Source organism: Rhea americana, unplaced genomic scaffold (genome assembly GCF_003343005.1).
Source record: "Rhea americana isolate MKP2758 unplaced genomic scaffold, rheAme1 scaffold_6, whole genome shotgun sequence".
Lineage (NCBI taxonomy): Eukaryota > Metazoa > Chordata > Aves > Rheiformes > Rheidae > Rhea > Rhea americana.
In genome coordinates, this window is record NW_028186756.1 from 13,355,803 (window position 1) to 13,375,814 (window position 20,012).

At 50.9% G+C, this 20,012-nt stretch overlaps 1 protein-coding gene across 1 annotated transcript in view; it reads right to left on the reverse strand.

The window, feature by feature from the left end:
* Nucleotides 1–20,012, reverse strand: part of PCDH19 (protocadherin 19) — a 69,251-nt gene that overhangs the window by 46,397 nt on the left and 2,842 nt on the right. The window contains exon 2 of the mRNA XM_085319810.1: nt 17,285–17,612. Within this exon, the coding sequence (XP_085175936.1) occupies nt 17,285–17,612 (328 nt within the window). The remainder of the gene's footprint in view (nt 1–17,284; nt 17,613–20,012) is intronic.

Sequence of the window (20,012 nt, forward strand, 5' to 3'; positions counted from 1 at the left end):
AAAAATCATTGCAGCTCAGTTAAAAATAATGAAGGTGTGAGATGAAGCCGCCGCCTCGGCCCATATTTTGGGGGGATTTCAAGGCTCAGCCGGTGCAGCACCGGCACCGCGCCGCCCGTCTCCGCGCTTTGCTCCCTTCCTCCGCGCGCGGAGCAGCCCGGCGGCCCCGGGCGCCGGTGGGTGGCTGCCGGGCTGGCAGCCGGAGGATGGGCCCGGCTCTCCTTGCGGAGCGGGCAGGCGGAGCAGGGGCAGGAACGGCCCCGCTCCGCAGCCCCCGCGCCGCGCCGCGCCGCCGGCCCCGCTCCTCGYGCCCGCGGAGCCAGCAGCGCGGGAGACCCTCCGGGAGGCTGCGCGCCGGCAGCTCCAGCCCGACTCCGCTTAAAATTCCCCTGCAACGGAGGATGATAAAACTCAGTCGAACACTGCCCCGTGTGCTCATCTTGTTATCATTTAAATTGTTTATCTGTAATTGCTAGGGAAGACTCGCAATGAGAATAGCCTCTGCCAGCTCCCGCTCGGAGCCCCCAGGGGATTTTGCTCACAACRAAATTATTTATCAAAACCAGTTTTCCCCACTTTTTTTTTTCCTACTCGGGTAGGAAAACGCAGCTCTCCAGCCTGCAAAAAGGAAAAAAAAACAAAACAAAACCTTGAAGTCATGAGACAGGCTGCACGGAGAAGCGGGAAGCGCCTGGCCTCTCCTCCCGCCGACCGGAGCGCCGCCGCGGGTGGAGGGACCGAGACCCTCCCCTGCGCCCGCGAGCCGCGGCACCCAGCCCACGCGGCTCCCGCCCGGCGCCCTCCCACCTTCCCCCAGAAGAGAGGGGGAAAACGCACCCCGCGGTATCGACAACCCGGCAAACACAGCCMGTTAGTTATTACAAAGATGCCCAAACCTTACTACTTCTTGTTCCTTCCAGTTAATGTACCATAGCAGAGGATGAATTGCTATTACAAGGAACTAAAAATAAAAATGTTTCAGAGTCCGTAATTGGCTTGTCTTGTTGGGCTTTTTAAGGAGCCAAAGTACCAGTTCCAGGCTATTAGCCCTAAGGCTGCAGGAGAATGGTGTAAAATATTTCTTCATTAAAACTCTACCTTCTCCATAGAGGTGTTTTCTTTCAATATTTTTCCCCTTCCTTTTTTCCTCCTTAATTTTTCTTTTCTTTTAAAAAGATGTGTGTTATCAAGTAAGCTTTAGTTAAAAGAGGGCTTCGAAAGCCCAGAAGTGATAAAAATAGACAGGGCTTTTTGCAGCTGAAGAGCCCGTCAGAGGTTTTGCTCATGTATTCAGGTCATTTTTCTACAAAACTTACGTAATATTTCTGAATCACATCTCTAATCTTGGGCCTTTTTTAATAATTGCCAGCAGATCCTCCAGCCCTCGGGGAGACCATCCCGGGCGGCGCCGAGCCCGGTGGCGTTGGACGGGCACCGCTGGCCACGTGCAAGGACAGCGAGAGGCGAGTGCAGCCCCAACACCTTGGGCTGCTTCTGTTGCTTTTTTGAGGCTCTTTGGCACTACTTCATTATTAGCAGCATCAGTTGCTACCATTACTCAATATTAGCAACAACAACAAAACCAAAATCATTTATTCAGCAAAACACTTCTTTTGAAAGAAACAGATGCTCTGCCTGAGCAGGAACTTGGAGATCTGGCACCAGACATCATCCTGATGAGGTTTAAATGATGCACAAGCAAAACAACAATAATTTATGGTCCTGACTTCAAAATTGGCTTTAAGTTCTGGTATGGGTAGAGTTTCATCTGATTGCCACTGAGCTCAGAGGACCTTGGAGTTGCCTTCTCCATCAGAGGAAGTGCTTGTTCATAGGGAGCCTTGCCCAATGGACACGTGGTCTACAGCTAAGGCTTAGAACAGCACTGCATTAAAATAAATAATAATAATATTAATAATGATGATGACAAATCTCTGTAGCACTACACAGCAGTGAAAGTTCAGCAGTAAGATCAGAATATATCCTCTTCCTCAATGGTTTTTGTGCAAGAAAAGTATGACAGTTTTATTTGCGAAGTGACAATCCAACAGGTATTTACTACTTTGATTTTGTGGTTTGAAGGTTACTGCTAGAAAAAGAACATATCTGCTAGGTACAATTTCTATTTTTTGATACTGCCTAGGCAATACCTTGTTAAAAAGGGCAAAACAACAGTTATTAATTACCCTAATTAACCCAATTCATAAGACACATTTGTGTGGCTGTCATGACAACTGCTTTGACTAACTTGCCAAGAATAGCTTAGCTGTCCATTCAAATAAATCCCTGATAATTACTAGTCTAGTTTACTGGGCTTCTGTGATAATAATAATTAGTGCTACTGTACAAAAGGTCGCGCTAAACAATTTATGAATGATGCGTTTTGCATGGTGATTATATGAATCACACAGCGTCTAGCAAACATACACAATCACGTTYTCAACGTGGCGAGATATGATTAGATTGGAGCCAGCCAGAGAAACCTATGGTTCCTGCGCCTGCAGAAAGACCAGCAGGGTTCGAGGGAAAGAGTCATCAATATTAGATGAGATATAAAGTGGACCAATTAAAAGTTGGGTGAATGACAAGTGACCACAACTCTAAACCATTTAATTAAACGGCATGACTTAGAAAGGGATCTTACCCAGCACCGGCGCGAACTGGAGATGGAGGAGRGATATCCGCTGGTTTGCAATGCTGCAGACGGTTACAAAAGCGAAATGCAAAGCCGGGCCGGGGGCCCCGGGGCGCCGCTCCCGCYGCGGGGGCACGCGGGTTTGCTGGCACTCAGCAACACCAAGCGCAGCAGCAACACGCGCCTGGGGCAACGCCTCCCGGCTGACCTTCATCGGCAGGCATCCCGCCTGATCAAGAAGCAAATCTTAATCCATATCTTACTGCTTAGCTGAAATTACATCCGCTGTCACAGGGCACCTGCCCATCAAAACATCCTCTGAAAAGGGTTATAAAATTCTTCCCTTCATTTTTCTGTGACAGTAAATCTCCTTTACCATGCAATGAGATTAGGCTGTGCCGGCCATTAGCTACGGCTCCTCGCGCGCGGTCCCGTCCTGCTCCCGGCAGCAGCGGCAGAAGCCACGCCAGTGCCTGCAACTCCATCCAAACGTCCTTCCAGCCCCCCAGCAAACTGCCAGAACCAGGAACAATCACCCCAAAACAGACCACGCGACTTCCCTGCTCCCAGCACAGCTTAAAGACTAATTTCCCGATTCTGGGACACGCCACTGTTGCTGAAGTGGTGTTGAGAACAAATCAAAGACAGACCACAGCCATGAACCACAAGATTTTCTAACCAAGACAGTGACAGACACAGAAAAATTTCCAAGGCTGATCAGCCATATGTTGATGCTTCACCACTCCGTTTCGTTTTGCTCGCTGGCAACGACAGACATAACAACGGTTCATCTCTCTGTTTTTGGAGAGTATCCCATTATTAGGTTTCAGGATTAACATCGAAGGGAGGCCAGGTATAACCTCTCCCAAAGCCATGGAGCCCAGGCTGACCACTTACCGAAGTCCATGAGCGCCGCAGGTGGGCACTGTCAGCCCTCTCTGCATCCACCCCTCCAGGGAGAAAACCCAACAACAGCTCCCCTCCCGTGCGGCGCCCGCACAGCGACATGCGGCCACGGCACATCCCTCGGGCCCCGGCTATCCCCACAGGCACCGCGCCAGCCCCCCCCCGAAGCTGCTACCGCAGCTAGGTCTTGCACACGTTAACTGCCATTACGTTGCCACTCACAACCCCCAAATCAGCGTGAAACGAGATGTTCCTCGTGCCGCACGATTTTAAGCAGCGGGAGCTGCGCGCGCTCAGCCTGCTCCTACCCCTCCCTGGGGGCGTGAAGCCACCCCCCCCCCCCGAGAAGGCACACAAATCCCACGGGCGCACGGCGAACGTGCCGCGGGCCCTCCCTCCGCTCCGCGGCACGGCGTGCACGGCGCCGGGCACCCTCTGCGGCGGGGCGCGCGGCGCCAGGAGCGCGCGGTCGCCTGGGTAAGCAAACCGGCCGCCGGGAGTCATTCGGACTCGGGAGAAGAGCTGGAGGCGCYTCTGTCGCGTGCCAGGAGAAAGTCGCCCAGGTTGTTACTACGCTTCATCACTGCTGTGCCTGGCTGCCTTAGAAGATGAAGGGAGGCTGGATCTGGCCCACAGAGGCCCACAAAGAGCCAAATTACCAAGGGGCGAGTTCAGAACCGACCCCGACTGAACACAGACTTCAAAGCCTCATTAATTTGCAACATCCAAACACAAAAGTAAAAAAGGGGCTCTGAAAGGAACCACGAAGACGCGCGGAGGAGAGGGGGATCCGCGAGGCTTCCAGCGGCGCGAGCGTGCCGCCGCTTGCACGGCCGGCCACTTCACAGGGACGTGCTGGGTGGAAAACGTTTCATGCACCCGGGCCGTCGTGCTTCTGAGGCTATTACCGGCACGAGAAGAAAGGGCCACCTCCCTCCGTGCCTTCCTGAACTTTTCATGTGGTTCTGCTTTCATTCACCTCCACAACATCAAATCCAGGCCTGCCAAATACCATTTTTTGCTTTGCTGAGATTTGTAGGTGAACACTGATGCACGTAACTCCTCCCTCCGGCTGCACCAGGACGCTTTCCCTCCCTTCCCAGACCCCGAGGGGAGGGACTCGGCTTGCAATGCCCCCACCACCTGCAAAATCGCTGAGGACAGCTGTCAGCACCATGGAAATCCATGAAACCATCGAATTCAGAATACCTTCCGCTTAAACACCGCATGYGGTCTTTATTGTCCATCCCCTGTTACCCATCACGAGAGACATCTGCACGTAAACAGGGTCCTAATCTTTGAATATTCGTCTCCTCCAGCACTCTGCTCCCTCACCCCCACCCGAACTCGTAATTATTCTTATTGATTGCCTTCAGGCTGCCGCGCGAGGGAGCAAACCAGGGAGCAGCACCGTGCTCCGCGGCAGCCACCGCCGGGGCGAGCGATCGCCGCGTCCCGCGCGGCCGGCTACGGCTTCCGACSGGCGGCTCCGAGGCCGCGCGAACGCTTAAAACGCGGCTACGGCGTGAAAGGCAAACACGCAGTAACGGCACRGATCTGCTCAGCAGGTCTGCCCCGGGAGCGTCTCCCGGCTCGACGGACAAACCCCGGTGGCACCGCAGGAACCCCGGCGAGCCCGTACGGCCGCGGAGAACGGGCGAGCCTTCTCCGCGCGCCAAAGTCAGCGCCGATCGGACCGCCTTCGTTCTGAGGGCAGACAACCGACACAACACGATTTTAGGTCCCAAGAAGGATTTCAGGGTGAAGTTGGAGAAAGCCTCCTCCCGGAGCGAGCTGGGGGCGGCCATCCCCAGGAGCGCCACAGCCTCGCGGTGCTCACCRGTCACAGCCCCGGCCAAGAGAACGGGCTAGGAAACACAGCGCTTTCCTCAGACCAGCGCAGAGGAATTACAGAAACCTAATGCCATGCGGAACCTTTCCAGAGTTTTCCCACGTGAAGTTTGCAGCYTGGTTCAATATGTTAGTGCCTAATGAAGATTTCCCCCATATACTCTACAGGGTATAATCACTCACCTCCTAATGAGCATGTGTTAATGGCATATTAATGCTGACAACAACTAAGTGTGGAGAACAAGAGATGAACACACTCCAAAATTCGTCTATTTTTTAACAAAGGAATTCATCTTCCAGCTAAGCAAGCACCAGACAAGCAGGAGCCTGCAGCTCCCGCTTCCAGGGAGCGATGATGCAAGGCTTGGTGCTCCCGGCTGCCTCAGTGGGGCCTGCAGCAGCCCCTAACCCTAAGGACCTCAGCTGCAAAGCCCGGCAGATGGGCCACGGGGAAGGCAGCTGCGCCACGGCCTTGGTGTCTCTCATTAACCTCAGTCCTGCTGTAAGCCCATGCATAGGGAAGGATCTYCGCCAAAATACAGTATTCTTCCCAAAAATGGGGTGCAGCCACAGCGCTGGGGGATATAGAGGAAACAGGAAAGGCCAGGAACTGTTTGTAAATTTTGGGGAAGGTATCTTCCTGGGCAGGCAGGTTTGGATTTTGTTTTTAAATCAACAGCCATGTAAATTTTATTACTAAATGTCACTGAAGCTGGGTCCATGCCAAAACATCCAGATGTGAATCTGAATATGAAAAGTTCAGACTGAGCAGGTGACTGGAGCTACAGAGGACGAGCACCAAACCCGGATCAGAGTTAGGGCATCCCAGCACGTCTGGGCACAGGGTTTGCTCTTGGTCTGTGTCAAAAGACAGACAGAAGTGCAATTTTCATTCGTATTCATAGGGTTCGAAAATAGAGCTCAGTAACACCGAAACACCAKCCTGGTTATTTTCCACCAGACTGTCCAGCATAGCAGGATGTACACACACTGCCCATACCACCTAGGTATGCCAGCACGGGGCCTCACACATCCCGGTGCAAAGCAGAGCCGTGCCCCAAAGGCAGCACGAACCCGCTCCGCTGGTGTGCTGCCCAGCACCGAGCACGGCAGAGAGACGCAGAAGTCTCATTCTGTGCTTGTTAAACTCCAGTACGCTCACACCAGCACATACATTTAGATTCCCAGATCAATAATCAATGCCAGAATCAATAACAGCGAATTTAGCTACATTATAAAAACAGTAAAATCAGCCAATATTGAGAAATGACTATCGAGCCCTGTGTTTTCTGTACTCATTTAGTCTAATAATGGTGAATGATATTTTCCTGAGTACATTATTCAGCAATAAAAAAGCAGAAATATTTGATCTCTTTCTAACCTTTATGATTCTAAGCAATCTTTTTGACCCAGATTGAATGAGGCAACATCTGCAGAGCCTTTCACAAAATTGTACTCAGCATGCACTATTGTAGATCCACTGCCAAAGATAAATGTTATTATTTTAAAACCATCATCCTACTAATAGATGAGCAAACGCACTGCATTAGCATASCCTGCAGATCTCTAGCATTGGTGAGAAAATGCCAGAGGGTTTCAGCTTAATGGAATTTTACATACCTGACTTAGTATGGGTTAATGCAATCCACCAACACAGGAATTTTAAAACCTGCCCTGTGGCATACACCTGCCATTACAAAAGATGGTATAATCTGACAAGCTCAAGAGCCCCGTGAGAATGATGAAGGATTCATGTCCAGATCTCTTGTGGCCATCAGGACGTTGAGACAAAGACCTCGTCTGTGCAGCTTCAGCATACAGAAGCCAGCCACCATTGCCATACAGTATTTATTGGATTTAATGAGGAAGAGTTGTTGGGTTTTTTTACTTGCAGTGTACCGAGCATTTCCATCAGAGGATAAGCCATCAAGGATATGAAGTATAATAAATGTAATGCACATTTTTCCACTGCAGCATTAGCACTCGCTGCACTAGCAGCCTTCGCTAACCTAATGAGGAGACAAGAACTAACTGTAATTCTGTGTTAAACAGGGAGTCACTTCAAGGCTAAGTAATAATCACTTGTCCAGCTGACATAAGCCATTACTTTGTTCCAAATTTAGGCTAGAACTAGGCTGAGATACTGAAGTAATGATACTGCAGTCTTTCCTCTGGCAAATCTTCCAACTAGTGTCACTGGTAAGCTTTACTCAAACAGGAACAGCGAAATCAGGCCCAAAATGCCCCTGGAGCCATTAAAGGTCTCCACCTCTCCTTGCCGAACCCAGAAAGTCACTCCTGAGGGCAACGGGACTTTGGGCTCGGAGGGACCGAGGCCAAAGCCGCGTTCACCAGCTGCCACCRCTGCCAGGTCTGCAGAGGTAGTGCTTCATGCAGAGCACCCCGTTCATCGCCAATTCGGAGCACGCTCTAATTTAAATTATAATTACACTTATAAGTACACAGATTACAACTATTTGTGCTACAAATAAGACCATCCTGTATTTTAATTAACAAAAAATGATTGGAACTCAACTATAGCCTCTACTGGGAACAATATCTAATCATTTATTTAAGCAGAGGCCACGCGCAGCCCCATACGCAACCTGGCTGGGAAGCAGACACCGCACAGCTCCAGGTTTGCGCCCGAAAAGCGTTCCCAGGCCAGGGGAGAGCGGTCACGCGCGGGCAGCCAACGAGACGGGCGCCGCGGGGCAGCCTGGACGAGAACTGTCTCGGGGAAGAAGGGAGGGAGGAGAGAAGAGAGGAAGGCAAAAGCGCTTCTGCAGCCGAGACGCCCCATTTTGTTCAAGGCTCCTCAACCCCCAAATGACCCTGACAACCTGGAGCTTTTTGGGCGCAGAGATGAGTTGGGCTGCAACCTTTTATACTGGAGTAAGGGGCAAAGTGAATCACTAAACATTAAAAATAACAGGGCTTTATCATTTGCCTTGCAGTGAAGTCGGYGAGGTTTCAGCTAGGTTAGCCCAAAAGGGCAAACCGAGGAGCGGTGCAGTGAATTCCCAAACAGAAAAATGTAGGCTGAACGTCAAGAAATATCAGAGGGACAAAAATCACTGCAAACCATCGCCTGTGCAATTGCGAAATAATTTCCAAGAAGAGGTGGAGGCCTCATTGCTGGAGAGACTTAGAATTGTCTTCCAGAAACCTCCTGAAGGCTGAGTCTGGAGGAAAAAAAAGCTCTGCAGAGGCAGGAAGGTGGGTGGGAGGAGGAACGGTCCTATGAAGTCTCTGCTGTTTCCAGCGGGCGGAAATTTTGGCAAGACACAGCGTTGCCTCGCTAACAGCAGGAGCCCGCTGAGTGCGGCAGAGCCGCCGCCGCTGCAGGCTCTGGGGCCCGGGGGAGCGGGGAGCAGAGCGCCGGCATCCCTGCAGGGGACCGGCAACCATCCTCGGACAGGTCCCAGCCCCAAAGCTGCCGCCTGGGGGGGGGGTTCGGGTACCAGCGGCCGCGGGGTGCCCCCAGCTCACCTGCCCCTCCCCGGCTGCCAGGAGCCCTGCTCCAACGTGTCCAAAAAATGCACGTTTGAGGGCAAAGTCCCCTTTCCGCGAATCTCACAAATCACGACCTCCAGCAGCCTCAGCAAGGGAAGAGAAGGCGAAATAAAGGCCCCGAAGGGTAAGTCTTTGCAGAAGAGACTCACTTTGTGTTATGCTTTCAGCTCGTCAAAGCCAGGGCCAAAGTCAGGAGACAGGAGCCTGCAAGGGCACCTGGCTGAGGATCTTCTCTGACTCAAGCCCTGAGGAAGGGCTGCAGGAGACGGCAGCAAGAAAATACTGCTCTTCCAAGAGCCCGAGCAGATGCGCATAAGGTTATTCAAAGGAGAAGTGCACTTGGCCTTAAATATTCCTGTGCATGCAGTCTGYGCTTCATGCAAAAGAAATCCCATAAACAAACCACAGAGTTCGTATCACTTGCCACAACAAGAGCTCATTCGGAAATCACTATACGAAGGGCTGCACATTGTGTGACTTTTTTAAAAAAATTAGCCAAATTCTTCCTAATTTAAATGAAATTTCTTATCTGCTCTTTAAATATTCACTGACATTAGTGAACTTCATAGACTCAATGAGTAAGAGTTGGGACATATACACCAGCAATTTAAATGTACCAAAAGCAGAACTAAACAAGCCTGTGCACTTTTAGTAAAATTGCACCATAAAACACAAACAAATAGCGTAAGAGCAAGTGAGAAGTGATATAGAAGTGATATAGGAATATAGTTATATGTGATACGGGAATTACATATTTATATAATTATATATACAGATGACACATGCTATGTTGTACAAACACTTATAAGCAAATAATATAATGCATAATATGTAGCGATATAATCATTTCTGTTTGGAGCATCCCGGGTCTCGACACAAGCGAACAGGGAAAGGTGCCCGGCCGGCCCCGCGGTGGCACGGGACACGAGGTCCGGCCGCGGGCAGCGGTCCCGGCCCCGCGGCGCCGGCAGCGCTCGGAGCCACCGCCGGCAGCGCAGCCCTCCCGGCAAACGCGCCGCACGAGAGCCAGAGCTGCGCCGGGCCGGGATCCCAGCAAATACACCGTTTATCAGCGCGAAAGGCGGGCAGCGTTGAACCAAACGCGCGCCTGAGATGCAGTGCGGCGAGCGCGGCGGCCAGGCAGAGACGCTGTTAAACATGAACGGGGGCCGGGGTATTTATCTCTGTCGCAAGGTATTCAAATGAATTTTTCCAAACTGGGAGCTCAAAGCGATTGCATTAGAAGATGTGTAATTTGGCTGGACTGACCTCAGAACGGAACAAAAAGCTGCTTATTTCCATAAGGTTGGCCTCCACCGTTCGCAAAGGTCAGAGAACGAACAGCGATACACCAAACAGCTCAGGAATAAGCTCAGGGAGACTCCGGGACTTGCCATTACGTGGCCATTTGCATATGCAGATATGCGGAGGGAGGACGAAGAGCTCCGCAGAGGGTCTGGGTTCTGCCGCACCGGCGAGCGAGCGGCAGCGGGCTCGCGCCGCTCCCAAAAGTCACCGAGGCCTTCGCTCCGCACCGCCGCGGCCGGCTGCGAGGGTGTTGGGAAGGGCACAGCTTTTTCCTTGTTTTGTAGTTAAACCCAGCCATCCCTTCGTTATTTTTAAAACCACAGAGTGGGAGGGGAAAAGAAGGGGGGGAAAAAAAAAACGCGCCGTTATCTAATCGTGGAAACATCACTCGTCTCTGCCGGGCTCCCGGAGAAGAAAGGCTGCCATTAGCCGCGAGACAGAGATGCGCCCTCGCAGAAACGAAGACGCTCTAATTAGAGACGTGACCTGTGCTTACACATCGCCGCACAGATCTGAGACCAAAAAAGTGCTGAGTTACAGTGACCTCCCAAGGAGAAAACAAGACTGGCAACGTTTCCTGTGAAGTCAGTCTTCCGACTAGTTGCACATCATCGCTGATAATGCTTTAATTATTATCTCCACTTAAAACGTGCCCGATTCCAACTGCCTGGCACGTCTCAGCGCCACAGAACTTTCTCCGGGTCGGAAATTATCTTTTTTTTTTTTTTTTTTTTGCAGTTCTACGCACAGTTCTGCTCCCAAGCAAGCCAAATGCTTTCGCGTTACCTATCGCGACATGTCCGGGGCGCTCCGCGAGAGCCGTATCAACGGCACGGCTGGTAACAAATTGTCTGCTATAGCGGACAGAAACCGACTTCCTCAAACCAAGCATATTAAAGCGAGTACATTCATTCTGCTCGTAACACACAAAATGTGATTATAGCAGACACTTCGGGGCTTTTTAAGGCTAGCCGAGACGAGGAGGATAAGCTGGAGGGAAAGAAAGAATTGACAAGGAGAGAAATGACAGAGAAAGAGGAACAGCCACGCTGATTTAATTTCTTACAAAACAAAATTCTTGGTGCGTTGCGGCCGTGTGCTTTAGCTAACACGGCAAGATAGCCCGGGCGAAAGCCGCCTCGAACGAACACCGCTCCCTGTGCTAGGGAAACCATCTCCCGTGGCGAGGAGAACACCCTGCAGGCACTGAAAAGCTATCAAAACCCGCCAGGGCTCCTACCCTGCAACTGTTGCTCACTCCAATAATCTGCGCTGCTATGAGAAGCCCCAGCGAAATCAGTGTGAGCAAGGATTATTCCTGAGTGGATCGTGGCCGGAGGATTTGACCCGGATTAGCGCTAAACTCCGTAATTCCTAATCCCATTGGCGGTGGCTGCCGGCGCGGGGCGGGACCCCGCGTGGGGCCGCACCRACTCTGCGATTTCGGGGGATTTCGGGGCACCCCGACCTGTGCCCAGCCCCACGGGAGGTCCCGCTGGTGCCCTGGTCCCACCTGGCAGCCCGGCCCCTAATGCTGCCCAGYGGCCTGAAGCCCTCCGCGTCCCACCTTCTCCCTCCAGCGCATTTCAGACCATATCAAAGCAAGGCTCTAACTCATTTGCAACTCTAAAATACCCAATTTGCCAGCGCACTGGCAATGCTGCTGCAGCTCTTACCTTCTGCTGTCACAGCGAGGTTGGGGCCATCTGGTACCACCTGGAGCAAAGCCAAAGCAAGCCAGTCCCAAACACCAGATTTCGCTCCACGCTTGAATATGCAATGTCCCAAACACCTCTTGCCTTTTAAAAACACAAAGTCAAAATCTGGGCACACAACGCCCAGACGCGCGGGTGGCGACTCTGCGTGCGGACGGCGTCCCCCGGATCRTAAAACCTTCCCCGTGCAGACGGGTTTCCACACCGCCCCGAGGCAACAGGCATTTGTAGCACAGAAGCTGCTTAGTGGCTCCTCTTAATTTTGCTTTTTAATCTCCCGRTACAACTTCCAGTAATCTACACGCAAAACCTGACGAAGAGCCCTTTCGGTTTCAAAGCTGACTTCTCCTCCGGCTCAGCAGGAGAAAAAGAAAGCACTCAGCAGCAGCAAAAAAAATCCGACYGGCAATGCCCTTTCGGCTCCAACATGTCCCACTCTCCCCCCTGCAAAACCAGTCAAAAATGCTAAACGGGGCCAAACCTCGTGCTGGCAGCCACACGCAGCAGARGCGCTCGCAAACTCTTCGTGCCATCGCTGCCTGCAGCCAAAACCACGCCGAGCCGCCGGGCCCCGAGGCGGTGAGGTCCCGGGCAGGGCCGGGAAGGGCCAAAACGAAGCAGGGGCATAAATCACGCTGGAAAAAGCCCCCCCGGTGCTCTCCTGCTGGCCGGCAGCGAGAGCCCGCGCGCGAAGGAAAAGCTTCCCCGGCGTCGTCTCCCCAACTCCCGTTCGCATCCCCCGAGTCAGCCTGACCCCCCCGCAGACGCCGCTGCAAGGCGGGCAGCGGGCACGGCTGCCGTCCCACCCAGCCGGCGCGGAGACCTGCCGCCGCCGCCGCCGCCGCGGCRCGCAGAGACGTCTCCCGGAGAGCCGCGCTCTCCGCAAACAACTCCTCCTCGGGGACTTTTATTTCAAGGTTCCTGACTGTTAAAGTAAATGAGCCTCACATTAAAGACCAGCTACATATCAAGGCAACGCGAAGCCCCCGTCTGCGAGGACGGCGCTCGTTTTCAGAGGCAATCACTTACTTCCAGGCACAAGCATCATATGCTAACTGACGCTGAAAGCTGCATGTTTACCTCTGTATTTTATCCTTTATCCACCGATGCTTTGCCTTCCCGTCAGTGCAATAAGGAGAAGTCACTTTGCGGAGGAGCATTAGCAATATCTCCCTGACACTGATATCTATTAGATTTAAGTCTCCTAAGGGAAATGGTGGAGGCCTCATCAYTTGAGATACGTCAAACTAGCCCCGACCAAGTCCCAGCACTGCAGGAAACAAGTCTGCGCTGAACGGGAAAGGTAATCACTTCTCCCCTTTCTGGAGACTCCGAAAGCTCTGTAGTTGGGTGGCAATTATATTATCAAATCACCTTCACCTGGAGGTGTATCAATAACCTACTTGATGAACAGGTAATTGCAGTGAACAGCAGCTACTAATAAAACAGCACACCACCATGGATACGCAGCGAGGAYGTTCCTCCCCAGCAGAAGCACAAGGATTTTGGCAACAGGATTCACGGAAAGCTCCTAGGAGACCCCAGGCGATCTCAGGAGCGTGGGCAGAAGGACACGTGCTTTCCCAAGCAGGTGCCTGCCTGGAGCAGAGGCAGGGAGCAGCTGGCGACTCGCAGCCAGAAAGCTGGGATCTGAGGTGGGGACTACGCAGGAACAAGCCTCATCCATTTCTCTCATGGATAGTCTTTGGGTTGCTGGTTTCCCAGGATGAGGTGCTACTCCGACCGCGAGGGGCTGCAGAGGTGCCCGCTGCTGACCAGGGCACCAGGACACCTTGATCCATGGGAGCCACCTGGATTTTTTAGTTTTTCCTGAAAGAAGCTGAATCCAGAACACCATCCTGAAAACTTGTCTTTTAGCATTTGGAAAAGAAATTAAAAAAAAATCAAAGCAACAAAAAACCTTTCCCTAAAAAAAGAAAAAAAAAAAAAAAAAAGATTCCAAGCCTCCAAGCTGCTTCCAGTTGATGTCTCCTCTCCTCTCCTTGCCCTGACACTGTCCTTTTGCAGAAAATGGCTCTAGGGACTAAGCAAACCAGCCTGGCTGTACCATCTGCAGAGACCCTCGGCACAGCAAAGAGCAAGGAGCGCAGTCTCTCCCCCGGGCACACGCTCCGCTCCGTGACTCCGTCCTCGTCCTGCCAAGGGCTTCGCTCCGGTCCCCCCAGCRGCAGGACAGATGGGACTTGGCTGCCACGGGGATGTCGGGTAGGATTTTCCACCCCACGGGCACCGGCCGCTGGCTCCTCGCTGGCTGAGCACACCTCGCTCCAAACTTCATCCCTAAATGTGCAGAGATGGTGACGCTGCCAGCACTGCAGCTGCAAGCATCTCCTTGGAGGGGACAAATTAGCAAACAAACAAAAGAGACGGCCCTGGCAGAGAGGTATCCTCGGGGCTGGAGCCCTGCCGCGCACGCAGGAACGGCTCCAAAAGCCAGTGATGTCAGTGGAAAATCTCCCAGTTACCTAATGGGTTTTGGATGGGGCCCTCTGAGACCACCCACTATCTGGAGAGCTGCTGGTCCTCTTAGCAGAACTGGAAAGCTTTTAACTGCTCCTCCTGCGTGCTCGCCGCGCTGCTGAGAGAGCGGATTTGAAGCTAACGCTCCAGGGAGGCAAAACATGGCATTTGCTACAATAGGCAAGTTTCCTCCACCAGGCCATGGCTCGGTGCCTCATAGCGCATCCTGCCTGCAGGAAGCGGTGGGGGAAAGGGGCAAGCCGGAGGTCCAGGGAAAGGCAACACCCTTCCCCTCCACACATGTCCTGGCCCCCGGCAGAAAAAGGTGCACCACGCACTGGGGTTTTAAGCCAGACCCTCAGGCTTAACCGCTGCACCAGGAGAAACGYGCACTGCAATACATTCTGCCTGCAACTGTCTATTAACTTTATCAGATGAGCTATGATGTTTCCGATGATCTTTCCTTCTTCCCCAGAACCACAGACWCCAGCTGCCTGCACACGCCTCTAGTTAATGCCAACGTGTGATGGATTTTACGACTGAATTTTGTCTGTATCACTGAATCACAGGCTGACAGTGGTGCTCCACGGCGCAGTGTATAGAGTCTGCCACAGCATGGCAGTGCCCTTAAAAAGGCACCAGCCAACACCACTCCTGAGAGCCCTCTCCAAACAGCTCAGTTCTCAGTGCCACGAAGACAGGAATTACTCACGGATCACTGCCGCCAGCAGGCTAAAAGCTTTCACTCGCACACAACCTTAGATGTGTGATCTGAGCAGTAGGACACCCTGGACCCCAAAGGCCACTCAGCAAAGTGCACTGGCAACCCTGAGCATCGGAGGGAATCTCCCAATAAATGAATGATGGATAGTGCTTCCACCTGCAGCCTGCCTGGGGCAGGAGTGCGAGGAACAAAYGCCTTTGTTCATCGTTCTTCTGCCATAGTTGATGAGAAACAGCCTCGAGCCAACCTGTTGAGATCCAGACTCCGATGCAGAGTCCCTGCCTCTCCCCGTCTTGATGGCTCTTGGGATCAGGAGRTCCTACTCAGGTCTATGTCTGGGTACGTTTGAGTAGAATATGCAAGTTCTTATAGCCAGGTCAATTCYGTTACTGCTAAGAAACTCTATTACAGCTTTTCTTCTAACACCGTAAGTTAAATCGAGCTTTAATTCTCCGGATCAGTGCTCTATTACTTGCGGTGTACCCTCCTAAACGCATGTAGGCTCTCACCCCCCACAGCTACAGGCGGCTACATTTGGTGTTGGCTCTGTGCTTGTGCACTGATGCAGAAGTTGCCTCCGCACAGCATCTAAGTGGGTAACCTTGAAAACGCAAAGCTGGAAGACAACAAGTCTGGAAATGCCAGGGCCGGACAGACTGGAGATGCAGCCTGTGCAGAAGAAGGAGAAGTGCCCACGATCTGTCACGAAGATCCAGACAACCACCTCCTGATCATCTGGCGTTTCAAAGCTGCACCTCGTCTCTACACTACCAACACGCTCTACCTGGGAGCCCTTCAAAAGCGAAGGCTCCAAGCCCTATGCAGACACCATTAAGTGAACTCTCAGGAGCTGACTCTAGTCTCAGTGGAGCCTAAAGCATCAGAGTTCAATCAGTATTTTGCCTTTACAAATACTGCAGGATCAGGGCCACCAGCATCAGCTGTTTCCGGCAGCCCTGCAGACATTCTCTGAGGGCTGGGCTCTGCTCGCCACAGCCTAAGTATAAATCTGAAGCAGCTCCATGTTTTCAACGGCATCGTTTTGCATTTACACCATACACTGAACACAAAACAGAGCACGCCATAAATATTTTAGCTGCTTTTTCGGCTTTGTTATTCTGTTCAAAGCAGGAAACATGACAAACCTTTGATTGTTTTGCTTAATACCAAACAATAATTCAAAGAGAGACAAACAAGCAACATTAAATGATGCCTGTGATATACAGGATGAGCTGATAAATTAGAAGAACCTGATGAGAATGGCATGGATCAGAGCTGTGCCTTCCTCTCCTGCCTACAGGCACTGCACATCCCTTCCATGCTGGTCAGCAGCACTCATCATGCTCCAAGGCAAGCGCTACACTGGCCACACCGAGGCTGGATACGTGGTCAGTAACACTAGGGCATCTTATATTTTCTATATTCCCAACATGATCTGATGCCTCCAGAGCTATGGCTACCAAAGTTAAAAACATTTTTAAAAYACTTCTGTGAATTTAACGATTGTCCAGGCTGCTCTTCCCTTGAGAGCCACCACACTCAAAATCCACTTCTAAAACAAACAAGTCCAGTCTCCTAGGAGTAGAGACACAGCCCGGCCTGGCATCGCTCACCTGGGCACTTCTGATGACTCCTGAAGCATCTGGTGGGTAAAACTGCCACCCACGAGCAAGTGTCAGGATCACCCAGAATCTTAAAGAAGTCATTAATTACTGTGCCCATTCCTTCCACCAGAAAGCTGGATGTGGACATACGTACACCTGCGCCTCTGGCTTCACGGCCCATCCTTGCTGCACATAATCCATCACGCCCTCAGCACGGGCTATCCGAGCCCTGTACCTGCGACACACTGAAAACACCCTGCTTGCACGTTCAACAAGTTGTTTCTGCAACGCTTAATGCCTGGATGAAACGACACCGCCAAACATGCATGAGACAGTACTGTGCAAACACGAGGCTGCACGGTGCCTGCATTTAGTATTGATGCCTCACGTAAGCAGATGCCGCAAGGCCTGCAGGACACCGCCTCGGCCCCGGCCCCGGCCCCGGCCCCGGCCCGGCCGCCCTCCCGCACGCACTTGCACACAACTCCCACGCGCGAGCGAGGAGGACCTGGTGCGCCCCGGGGCTGTGCCCATCCGCACTCACCTCCGGCAGCGGCATCCCGTTGATGATGAGGTCGGGCTGCTGCGGGCTCTGCCCCGTGAAGGTGTGGTGGTAGATGTGGTTGGAGCCAGCGTTCCTGCTGTTCTGGTTCTCCACGTTGAGGAAGGTGCTCTCCGACCGACGGCAGCCCAGCGGCAGGGTCTGCTGATGATAGTCGAAGTAGTTGAGGGATGACGTGAGCGAGGAGCAGCTCACAACGTTCATTTTATCCGTCTCTTCCACGTCCCGCGGCACCAGACGGATATCATTCTTGCTGATTTTCTTCTTCTTGCTTGATTTCTTTTGATGCCCATAGGAGTACTCTGCAATTCTGGGGGACAGAAGCGAAATGAATAGCAAAAAGCATCCCAAACTTTGCCTTGCTAAATAAACATTAAGAGACCCAGAGGGCTTGGCCCCGTCTCCATGTAGGCTTCTTAGTCATGCACATTACGTCATGTATTGGGTCTTGTGGCACTATATGGTCTTTAGCTTATTTTCATATGTTTAATGTTTTCAGGTCAAACATGTAAAATAAAGGGAAGGGAAAATGCCTCTGTGTTTCACTAGTCTTTTTAATTGCTGATATTTAGTTACGAGGAATAAAGTCCAGCCTGAAGAAGAGAAAGATGAAGATGTTAAAATCTGTAAATTGAAAAGGGTACCTGAATTCATTTCCATATGTAATAAGGATTTTAAAAGTGATTTAATTTGGTCCCTGTAATGAAAATTCAAAATGAATAGCGGATTTTTCCCAGTTCATTTTCCATAGCAGTAAATAAAGCAAACCCAGAAGCAGTCCTAGCTGGCAAGCTCTATTCTATCACACTCCAAAGGCTGCTTGTTTATTAATGCTTTATCCAAACTGCTAGTATTTTGACTATCTCTTGATAATACCTGATAACTTGAAATCTTTTCTCCAACTACCTCCTATTCCTCACTCCCCCACTACACACACACACCCTTCTGCTGGGAAATGCTTTCACCTTCTAGAGAACCACTGTGTTTTGCAAAGAGAAATCATCCTTTTTGACCTTTTTTTTACTGCAAGCTTATTTTTTTCTCTGCCTTCCTTTCCCTCTTTGCTTCCCACCTGCCAAAAGAATCAACTGATTAAGTGCCTTGTTTGCCTTCTACAAAACACTGGAGGAAGAAAGTTACCATAAAATACTACCTCAGAAAATAATAAAAAAATATGACAGCACCTTGCATTAACTCTGTATGCTCTGCTCGAAGTGACTATGGCTCATTTTTCCGTGGGGGCCAACATAACCATAATGAATGCCCCACAGATGAATACATGCATACACAGCGCTAGGCATCTCAGTATTTCCTAGGGAAACACATTAAATTGTACCACAGTCAGAAATACACATTTGAAAGTCATGAGTCTGCTCCTCTTATTATTATGGTAGCAGCATTTAAAAGGGGAAAAATCCAATAACTGCAACAGAAATAATAGGATGAATAAATAATACAGTTTATCTGGAAAAGCAAATATTGGACAAATACTCTTGTTCCAAAAAGCTAATTGCCTAAGCATGAAAATGCCACCCAGTTGAACAGCTCTCTCATATAACCTTATGTGCCTCATAAATTAACACATTTTATGAAGACTCTCCAGCAGATGTTGTTAAGAACCTTTAAAACAAGGAAATGGCAAGTCTAAATGCACACGTACCACGCAGGGAGGGGGTGCTCGATGATCACAAACACAGCTAAGCCTATCTATTACCTCTTTACCTCTGCAGCTGACTTCTGCTGATCAGATTCACACTGATAACAGACCGTGCATTCCCCTGAGTGTGTAAATAAATCAGAGGAACGCAGGGATTTCTGTTGTGCCAACAATCTTTATGCTGCTGACTGGTCTAACAATGCTTGATGAAGCTTTAATTGTTTTGTTTACCTAAATGTTTAAGTTTGGCAATGCGAGATCCCAATTATTTCCTGCAGGCATTCATTTTGCTGTCCTTTCTCTATTGACCAATTATTTAATTAAACCGCACTTCATTAATCCCTAAGCCATCACACTAAACCTAGTGCTTATACATATGTGCGAAGCTGTTAGGGGCATCACCACGATTTGATTTTTATACATTCAGATCCTATTCTTGTTTAATGGGCCGAGCTGGCAAGAAATCCAGTATATTAGCTTTCACTTAAAGCTAGACATCCCATAATACAGCACATAGCAGGCTTTATTTGCAGATTATTTTTCCCCATCAAGCAAAAAGGCTTATAAACACACTTTACGTTGTAAAAATGGGATGTAAAAACTCAACTCTCCGTCATTATTTCTGTGTAAATAAAACTTTAAAGACTGCACATCCTCCCGCACTAGAGATTTGCCACAGGCGATCACASGTTTCAAAGGTAGAGCAAAATTAATTTCCATTCCTCCCATCTGAAATGACTCAGTGCTGAAGGAATGGAGAAGTCATGGCTATTTCACCAGTAACAGGATTAAACCATTTATGAGGCATTGCAGCTGCTCTTTTATGGCATCTGATTGATATTCATGTGTGGTTAGCATTTGTCTACTAACTTGTGTAACACAGAGAATAGTAAAAGAGAGACAATAATCGCGGGGCTGTTACATATTCAGGGGCTCGGTGCCCCGTACCAGCCTTTCACGGCAGCGCCGGCCCCAGCGCGGCAGCGACCCGCCCGCCCGCGCTGCCGACGGGCACCGAGGGCGGCTCAGCGCCGCGCCGCGGAACGACGGCTG